Source organism: Ictalurus punctatus, chromosome 12 (genome assembly GCF_001660625.3).
Source record: "Ictalurus punctatus breed USDA103 chromosome 12, Coco_2.0, whole genome shotgun sequence".
Classification (NCBI taxonomy): Eukaryota; Metazoa; Chordata; class Actinopteri; order Siluriformes; family Ictaluridae; genus Ictalurus; species Ictalurus punctatus.
In genome coordinates this window covers 16,486,211-16,500,006 of record NC_030427.2, presented here as the reverse complement: position 1 = coordinate 16,500,006, position 13,796 = coordinate 16,486,211, and the positions used below count along the sequence as shown (strand labels likewise).

The following is a 13,796-nucleotide window of genomic DNA, read 5'->3' as shown; positions in this document are numbered from 1 at the left end:
TCTTTTTATGTACTATACTATACTATATTATGCAGTGCTATGATATACTACACTATACCGTGCTATGTTGTGCATTAATTCGCGGTACAATTAAACCAACACTTTGAGTCGTATGTTGTACGATACTATAATATACTACACACTATAATAACTGTTTAATAAATATATAGATTATCTTACGCTATACTATACTATAATATACTATACTATAATAATAATTAGGCTAAGCTGTACTATGCTGTAACACACTATACTGTGCTATGCACTGCTATAATACACACTAAATATACACTTAATGAACACTTTATTAGGAACACCTGTACACTTATTCCTTCATGCAATGCTCTAATCAGCCAATCGTGTGGCAGCAGTGCAGTGCATAAAATCATGCCGATGCAGGTAAGCAGCTTCACGTAATGTTCACATCAACCATCAGAATGGGGAAAAATTGTGATTGCAGGGATTTTGAGCGTGGCATGATTGTTGGTTCCAGACCAGCTGGTCTGAGTATTTCTATAACTGCTGGTCTCCTGGGATTTTCACACTCAACAATCTCTAGAATTTACACAGCATGATGGAATAAAAAAAACATTCAGTGAGAGGCAGTTCTGCAGATGAAAACACCTTGTTGATGAGAGAAGTCAATGGGACTGGTTTGAGCTGACAGAAAGGCTACAGTAACACAGATAACCACTCTGTACACTTGTGGTGAGCAGAAAAGCATCTCAGAATGCACAACATGTCAAACCTTGAGGCAAATGGGCTACAACAGCAGAAGACCACGTCGGATTCCACTCCTGCCAGCCAAAAACAGAAAGCTGAGGCTGTAGTGGGCACAGGCTCACCAAAACTGGACAGGTGAAGACTGGAAAAACGTATCCTGGTCTGATGAATCTCGATTTCATGAATCCATGGACCTAACTTGCCTTGTGTCAACAGTCCAGACTGGTGGAGGTGGTGTAATGGTGTGGGGAATGCTTTCTTGATACACTTTGGGCCCAGTTAATACCAATCGATCATGGCTTGAATGCCACAGACTATTTGAGTATTGTTGCTGACCATGTGCATCCCTACATGTGATTCCACGACTCCAACCATTTGTTTAGTTGCCTCAAGTCTGGGCCTATTATATTGAGTGCGGTAAGCAGTGCTGGGGAACAGAAACCCCATTTGACTTTGAGGTCCCACAAAAACCCATATCATATTAATGAAATACAGAACTGGGAACATGTTTTTTAGGTCCCATTACATGCTAAAGAGAGCAGGGGAAACCCAACCTCTGCGGGTGTGTGTGTGTGTGTGTGTGTGTGTGTGTGTGTGTGTGTGTGTGTCTTAATTTCACATTTAGGAATGTGTTGTATTTTGATGCCTGTAGAAGAGTTCAACACTTTCTTCTAGGAGTTTGGTTTTATGTGTTTAGAAGTATTTGATCTCATTAGGAGTGACACACTATCATTTTAGAAGTATTTAGAAGTCTAAGCGAACGAATTGTGTCGTCTTTTTTTGACGTAAAAAAAATAGTAATGTTTCCTCTTTTTTGTTTTGTTTTAAAGGAGTAATGTTTCCTCTTTTTTTGTTTCTTGCTAAGCAAACATGTTTCTGTTAGGCACACGTTTCTGCCATTTGTGCAGAAATCCTGCTCTTCCTCTCCCTGGTTAGCATTAGCTGACTAGCCTGGGAAGACAGCTCTGGGTAGCACCACAGAAATTAACACGGCTTGCTAAGCTCACAGTTAATGTAGCTAGGTAGCACCAGCGATGTCAGTAGAGATTTCAGAATGGCGGTGCCAAGTCTCTTTTAAGGGGGTCTGGGCATACTCCTCCCCAAAATTTTTAAAGCCACCAAAACATCTTTCTAGTCATGGATATTTTAGAGTAACAATGGGTGTAAAATCTATAGAAATAAGACTATTTTTGTTGAAGGTATACCTGTCTAATAATTTGTGTTAGAGACTGATCTAATATGACTTATTTAAATGATATCCAAATAAAGAAATTAAAGTCCACTTTGTCCCCATCCAACACCAACAAAAGGCAAAAATGGCTGTACTATATAGCCAAACTACTTTTTGGATATAATTTGAGAGAATGTTGTTTGAGAGCAGCAGTGATCAGTGATGGGTTGATTGTTAAAAATCTTTTTAAAAATTACTTTAAGAAGTAGTTTATGACTTGTTTTATGGCTTCACAACTCCACAATTGTTTTGAATCTGATGTTTTATTTCCATAAATGCCTTCATAAATATTTTATAATCAGTGTTTTATATGTGTTTTACTCTAAATATCTGCCTATGGGGATGCATAAATAACTTATCCTGTTTACAGAATACATCATATATATGTATATATGTATGTATATAAGTGTTGTTGTGTGTAGATGGTGATGGCCGTTGTGTACGCCTGTTTGTGCGTGTTGGGGAAAAAGCCACCATCAAGCGCAGCATCACAAACCCAGATCAGGACGGAGTTTTCATGCACAGACAGCCAGAGGAGAAGTAAGCTGTGTGTTTTTCTTACTACATAAAGAGTAAGAATGATCTAACACATCTAGAAGGCCACACACACACTCCTACATTAAGGTATAAGAACAGTCCATTTTTACTTTCATTCATATTCTACTACAGTACAACTAACTCAGGACACTTCAGGATCTTGAATTTTAGCCCTAAATTGTATGTCTGTTTCTGGAAGAAATCACGCAACACATAACAGCTGTGACAAAAAACAAAAATGTCTTTTTTTAATTATATAAAAAGGGTAAAAAAAATTTAATATATATATTTGTACATATAGACTGTAGATATATATTTTTAAAAACAGCAGTGATTCAGTGCCATCATAACTGAAACTGTTTATAATTTTTTAAATAGCTTAGTCATGATAGTATGTCCAAGTGGAGTCTCTTACATTTTTAACACAGGATCTAAATGATCTCAATCCTTCTTCAACTTCTACAGCAGCAGAGAGGAGTCGATGTTGTACTATTACAAAGACGGAAGCTTGACTATTGAGGAACCCATAAGAGGCCGAGTGGAGACGAACAAGAACTTCAGAGATTTCTCAGTGTCTATCAGCAACGTGAGCAAGTTTACTGGTGCAGATTTAACAGACGTGACGTATATACCATCAGTGAGAGGACGTGTCTCATAGTCCTGCTGGGTAAGCATGTTTATATTTTAACATTATCCTGAAAAGCATGGATTCAAGCAGAACACATTTACTAGCAGTATATTCAGTATGTCTAATGTGGGTAAGGTCTGCAACGGTGTCTGGCATGTTTTTGTTACTAATTTAAAGGCTAAAATTTCACGAGTGTAAAGGTGAGTCGCACGGACAAACCCATCATGAAGCTGCGTAGTAGAAGTGAGAATTTTTGCCATTAGTGCGTCACCAGTTCTGCTAGTACTGGACCATAAGGTCTGTCATTAGTGGACCAGCAGTTTTGCTGTCACTGGGCCACCAGTTTTATCATTACTGGGCCACCAGTTTTATCATTACTGGGCCACCAGTTTTGCCATTAGTGGACCACCAGTTTTGCTGTCACTGGGCCACCAGTTTTGCCATTAGTGGACCACCAATTTTATCAGTAATGGACTACCAGTTCTGCCATTAGTGGACTACAAGTTTTGCTGTCACTGGGCCACCAGTTTGTCATTATTTTGTCTCCATCTTTACCACCAGAAAGCTACTGTTTTTGCAATGTTTGTTTTAAGATGGCATGAGATGATTGTGTTAACTTAGAGTGTAACACACACCACTGATCATTGAACTGACTGGCACTGTGTGTATGTGTGTGTGTTTTTTTACAGGAATCATACCGATATGTACAGAGAAAAATGAATGGAACCTGTTCATCTACCTGAGTGAGACTGGTGGGCTGTCATTCATCATTCTGTTCCTCGTGGTTGTACTGGTATACACACACACACACACACACACACACACACACACACACACACACACACACACACACACACACTGTGCAGTTACTGAACTTTTTTCTTCTTCTTGCATTTGACTGATCTTCCCTCTCTGTGCAGGTGAAGCTGTACTGTAATCGTGGTAACAACACAGCCAGAGATGCGAATGTTCTGATTTAAGCTGATGGACGTAAGATTTGGAAATTTGTCCAAATCACACAGTGTGCACTAAGTACAATAACTAAATGACACCACACTGTGTACTGACATATTTAGTACAGTACTTCACTGCTTTGAGATTTGTTGCTGTTATCACATGTTGAGGAGTATCTTAATTAGCTTGTTAGCAATTGATGCTAAGTGTATTTAGAGTGTAATTTTGTTCAAACTAAGTGTTTTTAGTAATGATCAACATACCTGCAATAAATGTAAATTTTCTGTATGGTCCTGTCTTGTTTCTACTCCTACAATGCCGTTAGACTGTCTATACCCAGATAGCAAGCACATTTGGGCCGATTCCGGTAGAAATGCGCCACTATCGGCTCAATGCCGTTATCTGTGAAAAATTAATGACCCGGAGCCCTGCCGACTGTTCACACCACTTCTGACTGACAGACGGGTTTTGATATGTGAGCCAATCTCGGCTGAAAGCTGGTGTAGTTGCGGCAGGTCCATACTCTGTGTAGCGGTGTGTATCTACTTTCGGCCCGAGTTCGTTAATCACAGTCGGGCCACAGCTAGAATCAAGGAGCTCAGCCGCCTGGGGAAACAAAAAAGTTTTGACTGTTAAATCGGTTAGGATCCTCGAAGCTGCAGTCATTCTTCGTTTTCAAGAGGAATCATTTCAGCTGAAGAAGGTAAGTAATTTAATTGAGTAATTCAGTCTACGATATTGTTTGATGTTTAAAATGTCAGGAAGAATATGTTTTTTTATATCTATATCTTCATAATGGTATGTGTAATGGCGACGAGAACATAATATCAGACGGTGTACTAACAGCTAGCTAGCCAGCTAGCTAATTTAGCTAACATTAATGATGTGTATAAGAGGCAGGAGGACGTGACAAAGTGCCCAAATTGTGTTTTCATTCATGCTGTAGATGGGGAAGGAAGATGTGAGATGTGAGGAAGATGTGAGGAAGATGTGAGATCTGGGTAAAAAACACACACACACACACACACACACACACACACACACACACACACACACACACACACACAAACACACCACAGTTAAAACACTCTAAATACCTTCCTTTTGCCAAAGGAAGGTATTTAGAGTGTTTTAACTGTGGTGTGTGTTTTTTGTGCTATTTGTTAATTTGTTAAAATGTTCATATTATAGTCTATTTTTAATTGTTTGTAAAAAGCCTTGCTAACGCTGGACTTCATTTCCCAGCAGCTACTGCACCATACTACATCAATGTCACATGACCACCTGCACCTGTATCACAGTCTGTTTAATGAGCACTCCTATATATAGCCACTGGTTGTACTGCTTCCTCGTCTTACGTATTGTCTAACTTGACCTGTGTCCCTGTACCATGTTTTGTTTGATAGTTTATGTTTAGCCTTAGCCACAGTATTTTGCTGAGTTGTCTGAATGTTTTTGTTTTGTTGTTTGTTTGTTTATTAAACTGTTTGAAGATCTGCGCTTGCTTCTGTATCTACCTTTGTAACGTGACAGTTGTGGTCTGAAGTTTACATACCCCATGCAGAATCTGCAAAATCTTACTTTTAACAAAATAAGAAAGATCATAAAAATCCCATGTTGTTGTTTATTTAGTCCTCTCTTGAATAAACTATTTCACATAACAGATGTTTGCATATAGTCCACAAGCCAATAGCTGAATTTATAAAAATTACCCAGTTGAAAAGTTTACATACACTTTATGTCTACTGTATATGTTAATGTTTAATAAAAGCCCTTAATCTTATTAAATGTTTGAATTTGTGTTTCCCTCCTAAAATGAAGTACATTTAACAGTTTTTGGGCCACATCTGGCACGGGTACCAAGCCAACTCTCAGCCAGTTCAGTCTTACAGTATCTGGGCCAGACCCGGGCCACATTAAGTCACTAGAGTGTAAGTCACTTTACAGTGTCTGGGCTGGATCTGGGCCGGAGGAAATTGTATGTGTCGGTTTGCAGTGTGTGGGCCAGTTTTGGGCCGGGGACCCAGGCATATACTGGGCCAGAACTAAAGCAAGTATGTGGCCCACAAATGGGCCAGACAAATTTTGTTATCTGGGTAGCCTAAAAGCCAGTTAGCTAATTCATAATTGTACACTTACTTAATAGCAACGTGTTAGCTAGCTGAATTGTAATTTTAGCCATGCAGTGTTTTAGCTTAATCCATCAACACATCTCAGGTAAATGTTGATGTTCTGGATGGTTCTGTTGCGTTTCCACTCTCACTGTGTTTTTTCACTGTTTAAAATCTTCCACAGGCGAAGACCGATTGTTGATACCAAACCCAGAACTCAGTACCAATACCTGCTATAAAGATCACATTCTATATTACACACTGAGTTGATGGAGATAAAACATTTGAACTAAAGTGGGAGTAATACACACTGATTAACATCAGTTCATAATGTCTATGAGTCAAAAAAGTGTGAACTAAATTGTGGACTGGTTTTGTGGAAGAAAGAAATGATATTAAATGTTCATTAGAAGGCTGAAAGTTTTCCCAGAAAGTTCCAGCGTGTGTAAAGTGTGAAATGTGAGTGTGTGTGCTGCCCTCTAGTGCACATCAATAACACATTCAACACATATTTAAAGCAGAACATTAAGTCTGTGGGGTTCTAAAGTTCCTCTCTTCGTTGTTGCTGTAACAACTAGCACTGTTAACAGTGACGTCATTAATGTTATGTCCATCACTGGGAAGGAAATCATCTTCATTCTGACAGCCTTCAGATTTTACATCTTATCTAAGCTTTCAAATGAAGGTTTTACAGGAGACAATTAACAACTCCTGCACTACACTATACTAGACTATACTACAGTATATTGTACTCAGGCCCTTATTTAGGATTCAGAGGCCCCTGGGTAGAATGTCTTGCCTTGCATAGCAGCTCTGCTACCATTGGTGTCTGGGTGAATGGGTGAATGAGAACCAGTGTAATGTGCTTTGTAGAACCGATAATGTTTATATATATATATATATATATATATATATATATATATATATATATATATATATATATATATAAACGCGCTATATAAGTGCATACCATATTAAAATTATTAAATTGATGACACTTTATTGGTGGCATCCCTACACCTCCCTCCCTACACCTACCCCTAACGCATAAACAATTTATTATTAAACAGTGGTTAGACACAGTATTTCCACTTTTCAAATATTTTCTTCATTTTAACTGAAAATAAATGCCTGTCCGTTCTGATATGTGATGGAAAAGGGAGAAGAGCGAGTTTGGTAAAAGGCGGATTTGAACAGGAACGCGTCAAAAACTACTTTGAGGCGCCGCTCTCCAGCCTGCCGCTGTAGACACTGTGTGGGGTGTGTCTTTTTTAATCTTGTGCAGCCCAACCAGACATTGCCCTCCGTTTTCGGCAATGTAAAAAAAAAGAAAGAAAAGAAAAACTTTTTTCTTCCCCTCGCTTGGGCCCCAAGTGCGCATGGGCCCCTGGGCCAGTGCCCATAATGCCCATTGGATAATCCGGCCCAGACTGTAGCCTACTGTAGGCCTGCTATACTATACTATTATACACGTTATAATAGCCAAAATATTATTAACTCATTGTTCCTTTGACTGTTTGAAGAGATTATATTAATATCGAGAGTAAATTGTGAATTTATAATTCTATTTACTACCTACCTTTCTAAAATCTCCAGCGGTTTAGGATTGTCTACTTTTATTTTGATGTGGTTTATAAATGGCTACGTTGCATCATTTCCTGGTTTGAATGTTTTTGCTGTGAGGCAGTCCCAAATGAAAACGAAACTACGGTACCAGGAAAATTGTGTTAGAACCACCACAGCTCGGTCCATATTGATTTTCTGAGATCACTTCAGTGCTGAAGAATAGACTAGGAATAGGTCAATCAGGTACGTGTTTTGTACGCGATCTTTATGTGTGACATTTTTGTGTAAAGGTAGATGAAGCAGGTAAGAAGGAAGTCATAGTCGTTGGCCCTTGTGTTGGGTCTGGTGCAGCAGAACCAGCGGTGAATCCGGGTTTACAGTGCTGCTGTTCTCTACATCATTCTGTAGCAGCTGTACTGAGAAACCATAGGAGACATTTTCCAAGCCGGAACTTAATGCTGTAAATTCTAGACTAACATTTTGCTACTTCCGTAGCTCGTTGCTAATATAAGCGTGATCATTTCGCTCCATAGCGCTATTATTAAACCATTCGGGCAAGAACAATGTATTTTATTTATTAATCTGTAGTAAAGTTATGTTTAAATGTTTGCGTAAGACAAACCGAGATAAACATTTCTGGATTTACAAAAGTTTCAGAAAGTCTGATTTTATTCGTACTTTTGTGAGAGGCGGAACCACTGTCCACCCAGCCATATCCACTGCGCATGCGCTGACTCCAAGTTCCACGAGATGGCGACTCTTTATACAAACAATCCAACAAAGGCTTCATGGGAGTGACCGGCACCATGATGTCGTGTTAGATATAAAGTCACTGGGCAGGAATCATGGAGGAGACTGCCCCATGCTCAGGGGTTTAAAAATGAAATGCGCTCCTGTTTTATGGCTGATGGGAGTATATGTGAGAGAGGAGAGATTTACTTATTCATGTACTTTTTAAGAATCCCTCTCCTGATGGTTCAGTGACTCAGCTTTCTGGATGAATTTTGAGTAACTAATAATTTTCTGTCTCACAAACACAGAATTTGAAATTCAACAAAATTTAAGAGGTGCTGTATTGCAGCATATAACTGATATCAAACCCAGGTTTCAGTCCTGTCTGCTGACTCCAAGTATCACAAGATGGCGATTCTAAACCAGTGGTTCTCAATCAGGGGGCGGAGAGATCAGAAGTGGGGCGCAAATTGTTTTCAAGAAAAAAAAACAGACAGGGCATCATTTGGGTACTCTGTGTGTTTTATTGCTTTTCAAATAAAATGTGCATAAATTGAAAACCTCCGCGTTCTCTCTCCCTCTGTGTTTTCTTTTTTGCTGGGGAGAGGCGGAGCTTAGCTGTTGTTCCCCCTAGCTGTCAGTGCAGACCAGTGCTGCCAATTTAGCAACTTTTCAGACCCCTTTAGCGACTTTTTTTTTTTTTTTTTTTTTTTACAAAAAAAAAGCGCCCATGAACTTTCTAAATGCAATACTGTCCTGCATGCACGAGGTCTTTCTTTCCCGGTGCACTCACACCTGTCTTTGCGTCTGCTCTGTTCAGTGAGTGTCTGAGAGCCGGAGATTTAATAATGTCATGGATAACGAGACGCGCTCTTCCATCCCAATTTACATCATTCAAATGTGAATGTTTTTAGAATGTAAGACGAATGTTATGCGACATGTTTTACATGTAAAATAGTTCACGTTATTACAGCCTAGTTCTATTGTTCAAAGTAGTTATAGTGTTCAGAAACACTTTTGATCATTCATGTTCCATACCTGTCCATTATATAGTTTAATAAAAGTCATGTTATTTTTTTTTAAATCATAAAAGTTATGAAATGTAATTGAAAAAGTACAAAAACACAGAAGCAAAAAAAATATACCAAAAACAGATTACCAATTAGGTGGCCTATGTGTGTGTATGTATGTATGTATGTATGTATGTGTGTGTGTGTGTGTGTGTGTGTGTGTGTGTGTGTGTGTGTGTTAGTGCTATCAATTGATTAAAAATTTTAATGGAGTTAATCACAGTCATGGGCTGTGATTAATCACGATTAATCGCAAATTTAAAATACTAGGATTTACTTGTAACCATGCAGTGTTGAAATAAATAAATGCATGAGAAACTGGTTTAAGGAAACAGATTCTTCAGTTTTATTATTGCTAACATTAACACGTTTAACAATGATAATGATAGAGTCTTTATTGATCACATATACATATGTACAATGAAATTATTTTCTTTGCATATCCCAGCATGTCAGGAAGTTGGGGTCAGAGCACTTGGTCAGCCTTAATACAGCGCCCCTGGAGCAGAGAGGGTTCAGGGCCTTGCTCAAGGGCCCAACAGTGGCAGCTTGACAGTGCTGGGCCTTCAACCCCCGGCCTTCCGATCAGTAACCCAGAGCCTTAACCACCAAACCACCACTGCCCCAACAAGTGTTCAATAACAATCTCTTAAATTGTTGAGGCATCCATTTGAACTGCAGACATATTTAGCAGAAACCAACAACTGTTGCAAAGTAATGTCTGCTACAAAGTCACAAATACCTTACCTGTAAATGTTTTGCTTAGTAACATCAACTCAAATGAATGCAACAATAAGGAGGCCTATTTTAGAAACGGAATGCCATAATGTCTTTGAAGAGACAGAGTGAACAGCCTCTACATTCTTGGTTAAAGATAATTACTTCAGTCAGTGTGCATGTGTGCAACATGCCTCCTGTCAACCAATCATACAGTCTACTCTTCTTTCAACCAGTTGCTCAGGCAGACTAGCTTGTTCACATTTTCAGATGATAGAGCTGACCTCTTCTTCTGCAGAATGTGGCCTGCCAAAGAGAACAGTCTCTCACATGGCACTGTTGAGGCAGGTGTAGCCAAGTACCTTTTTGCAATATGGACCAGCTTACCATATGTATCTGCTTGTGATGACCACCACTGTAGTGGACATATTTGTCTGCTGACACAGGGCTCTGCCTTGTACCTCTCTAGAGATTTATCTGTGGCCAGTACCTCTTCATCAGACTCCGACTCTGATCCCATGAGTAGGAGGGCCATCTTCTACTTTGGTGGCTCTGGCTCCACTTTTTCTCCAGAGGTCTGTGGTGCAGGTTCACTATCCCTCAGCATCTCGTGCAGCTTTTGCCACTCCTCTCCCCTCTCTGCTCTGGGCAAGCACCTAAGGTTTTTGAACCTAGGATCTAGTGGTTGCCACCTTTAACCACAACAGGTTTGAGTTCTCCTTTCGCCTGTTGAGGGTGAAAGGAGAACTCAACATCAGAGGGTCAACATCAGAGACCGCCATTGTACGCAGGAGATGATATAGTGCGGGTAGCACCATGGAGTAGGATACATACATTTCACAAGTTTTCCAACTTTGCCAACCTGTCATATTCAGCTGAGGCTATCATGGCGAACACGTTGTGCTTCTGCTGTGCCAGCGTTGCTTTCAGTGGATCTTTGTTGTGTTGTGTTGAATCCGCCTTATCATTTCAAGAGTTGAATTCCAGCGCGTTGGTACATCCTGGACGAGGGACTCCACTATTAGTCCATGAGAGGCTTGCTGTGCTTTCAGCTCTGCAGTGTTTGCAGGACTGTGTCTGAAGTGTCCTACTATTTTACAGCACTTGGCTAAAACTCTGTCAAATCCGCTGTCCCGTAAAGCCAGGGTGATCACCCTTTGTATCATATGCACCACACGCGGCACATGCGCGAATGGTAGACTCCTTGCAGCGGCAATCATATTACGAGCGCTGTCTGTTCCTATAGTTGTGACCTTGCCCATTATCTCCCACTCATTTGCAACATTGATAAAATAGCGCATGCTTTGGCAAAATGCCTTTCTTCTGTTTTTAACATGCCTAACGTGAATGAGAGCAGCTGCCAGTTGCCATCGATTATGTGTGCTGTTACACCGAGGTAGTTATGGTTACTTACTGATGTCCAGTGATCTCCAGTATGTGCAACAAAAGTACTTTCTGCCAACTGCCTCACTTTTGTAACTTTTTCAGCGTCGTACAGTTCATGTATTCTAGTAACAATAGTTCCCCGTGAATGAAGTCTTAAAGCCCCGGTCCTGAACTATGTTGATGGGCCTGCAATCTGTGGCAATCCATTTAGCGATCGCACTAGTTAGCTTGGCTGTTGTCGTTTTGTTGACAAACTTGCCCCGGCTGCACTCCGTCAGTGTCGTTTGACGAGCACGGCTTATTGACCCTGTCTCAGCACTAGCATATTTGCTAACATCGGCAAAACTGTGTTTCGCCCAAAGATGGTACTTCAAGCTTGTCATGCTTCAATGGAAGGATAGTTCGTCACTGCAAAAAGTGCACACAACTTTGGCTTTATCAAAACTTAACAAAGCTTTTTAGAACGAAACTTGCTGTTCAACATCGTTTCCTCTGTCCGTTACTCACGTTTGCCGTGCCCTAATCACACAGAGCTAGGTAACCATCCGCACTGCGATAACGGGAAGAAGTTGGGGTCAAACTTGATTGTCAAATGATTAATATGCGTTTAAAAAAAATAATGTGTTAAAATTTTTTGATTAATCGCATGTGTTAAAGCGTTAACGTTGTCAGCCAATATATATATATGTGTATATATATATTACAAAAGGTTGAGAACCTCTGCTTTAAACAAAGAAACACACAACAAAAAAAAGGCTTAAAAACCAATGGGAGTGACTGGCACCATGATGCCCTGTTATAAATAGATATAAAGATATAGATGTAAAGTCACTGGGTAGGAATCATGGAGGAGACTGCCCCATGCTCAGTGATCCACAGCTGTAAAGATCTTGTACTATAGCAAATAATTGAAATGAAATCTAACAAATTTTCACATAAAAGCTAAGTGTAAGAGCAGACAGTGTGTGTGTTACATACAGAACAAAGATTGGGAACCTGGGATTATGGAGTAATGTTTGTACATCAGAAATGCATGAGAAAGAAAGAACAGTTAAGAAAAGCCGAGGGGAAAAAGATCATCTCCCTTTTCCAATGATAGTGTCAGGAATATGTGTGGTTTCTGAGATGTAGTGAGTCTCACAAACACAGAATTTGAGATTCAACAATATTAAGAGGTGCTGTATTGCAGCATATAACTGATATCAAACCCAGATTTCAGAAATCTTAAACACAGCACACTGTCTGTCATGTCCTTATGATTTGTGTAATGTTTTGTGGTGATATTTCTGCTCTGTCCCTGAGCTTGGGGAAATAAAATGTATTTTTTTCTCCTTTCTCTTCAGCCTGGACACCATGATGTAAAATCCTCTGGATTTAGCATGGGAACATGGCTTCAGCGACTCTCCTGTTCTTTGTGTTGATGTTGTCATCTGTACGTGTTGGAAAGTCTGCTGAGAGTAAGTGAAATATCACTCCAGATGTTAAATTGTTGAATGTGAATGACTGAAAGGAAGTCGGGTTTATATATATATATATATAGAGAGAGGGAAAAAAGTATTTGATCCCCTGCTGATTTTGTACGTTTGCCCACTGACAAAGAAATGATCAGTCTATAACTTTAATGGTAGATTTATTTGAACAGTGAGAGACAGAATAACAACAAAAAAATCCAGAAAAACACATGTCAAAAATGTTATAAATTGATTTGCATTTTAATGAGGGAAATATGTATTTGACCCCTCTGCAAAACATGACTTAGTACTTGGTTTAAAAACCCTTGTTGGCAATCACAGAGGTCAGACGTTTCTTGTAGTTGGCCACCAGGTTTGCACACATCTCAGGAGGGATTTTGTCCCACTCCTCTTTGCAGATCTTCTCCAAATCATTAAGGTTTCGAGGCTGACGTTTGGCAACTTGAACCTTCAGCTCTCTCCACAGATTTTCTATGAGATTTAGGTCTGGAGACTGGCTAGGTTACTCCAGGACCTTAATGCGCTTCTTCTTGAGCCACTCCTTTGTTGCCTTGGCCGTGTGTTTTGAGTCATTGTCATGCTGGAATATCCATCCACGACCCATTTTCAATGCCCTGTCTGAGGGAAGGAGGTTTTCACCCAAGATTTGACGGTACATGGCCCCGTCCA

The 13,796-nt window shown here is 39.8% G+C and overlaps 1 protein-coding gene and 1 long non-coding RNA gene across 5 annotated transcripts in view; both read left to right on the top strand.

Annotated features, from left to right (window-relative positions):
• The first annotated feature begins 2,866 nt into the window (after positions 1–2,866).
• Positions 2,867–13,796, top strand: part of LOC108272640 (uncharacterized) — a 31,330-nt gene continuing 20,400 nt past the window's right edge. Inside the window, exons 1-3 of one of the 2 annotated variants that reach the window (XR_008397269.1) lie at positions 2,869–3,158; positions 3,809–3,912; positions 4,040–4,776. This is a non-coding gene — a long non-coding RNA (uncharacterized LOC108272640). Of the gene's footprint in view, positions 3,159–3,808; positions 4,777–13,796 lie in introns of both variants that reach the window. The other variant, XR_008397268.1, reaches the window with a different exon arrangement.
• LOC128628681 (uncharacterized) overlaps positions 7,855–13,796 on the top strand; it is a 17,299-nt gene continuing 11,357 nt past the window's right edge. For 2 of the 3 annotated variants that reach the window (XM_017481167.3, XM_053684125.1), the window contains exons 1-2: positions 7,855–7,993; positions 12,999–13,112. In XM_017481167.3, coding sequence (XP_017336656.2) covers positions 13,043–13,112 — 70 coding nt within the window. In that variant the 5' untranslated portion in view covers positions 7,855–7,993; positions 12,999–13,042. Of the gene's footprint in view, positions 7,994–8,513; positions 8,759–12,998; positions 13,113–13,796 lie in introns of those variants that run through there. The other variant, XM_053684126.1, reaches the window with a different exon arrangement.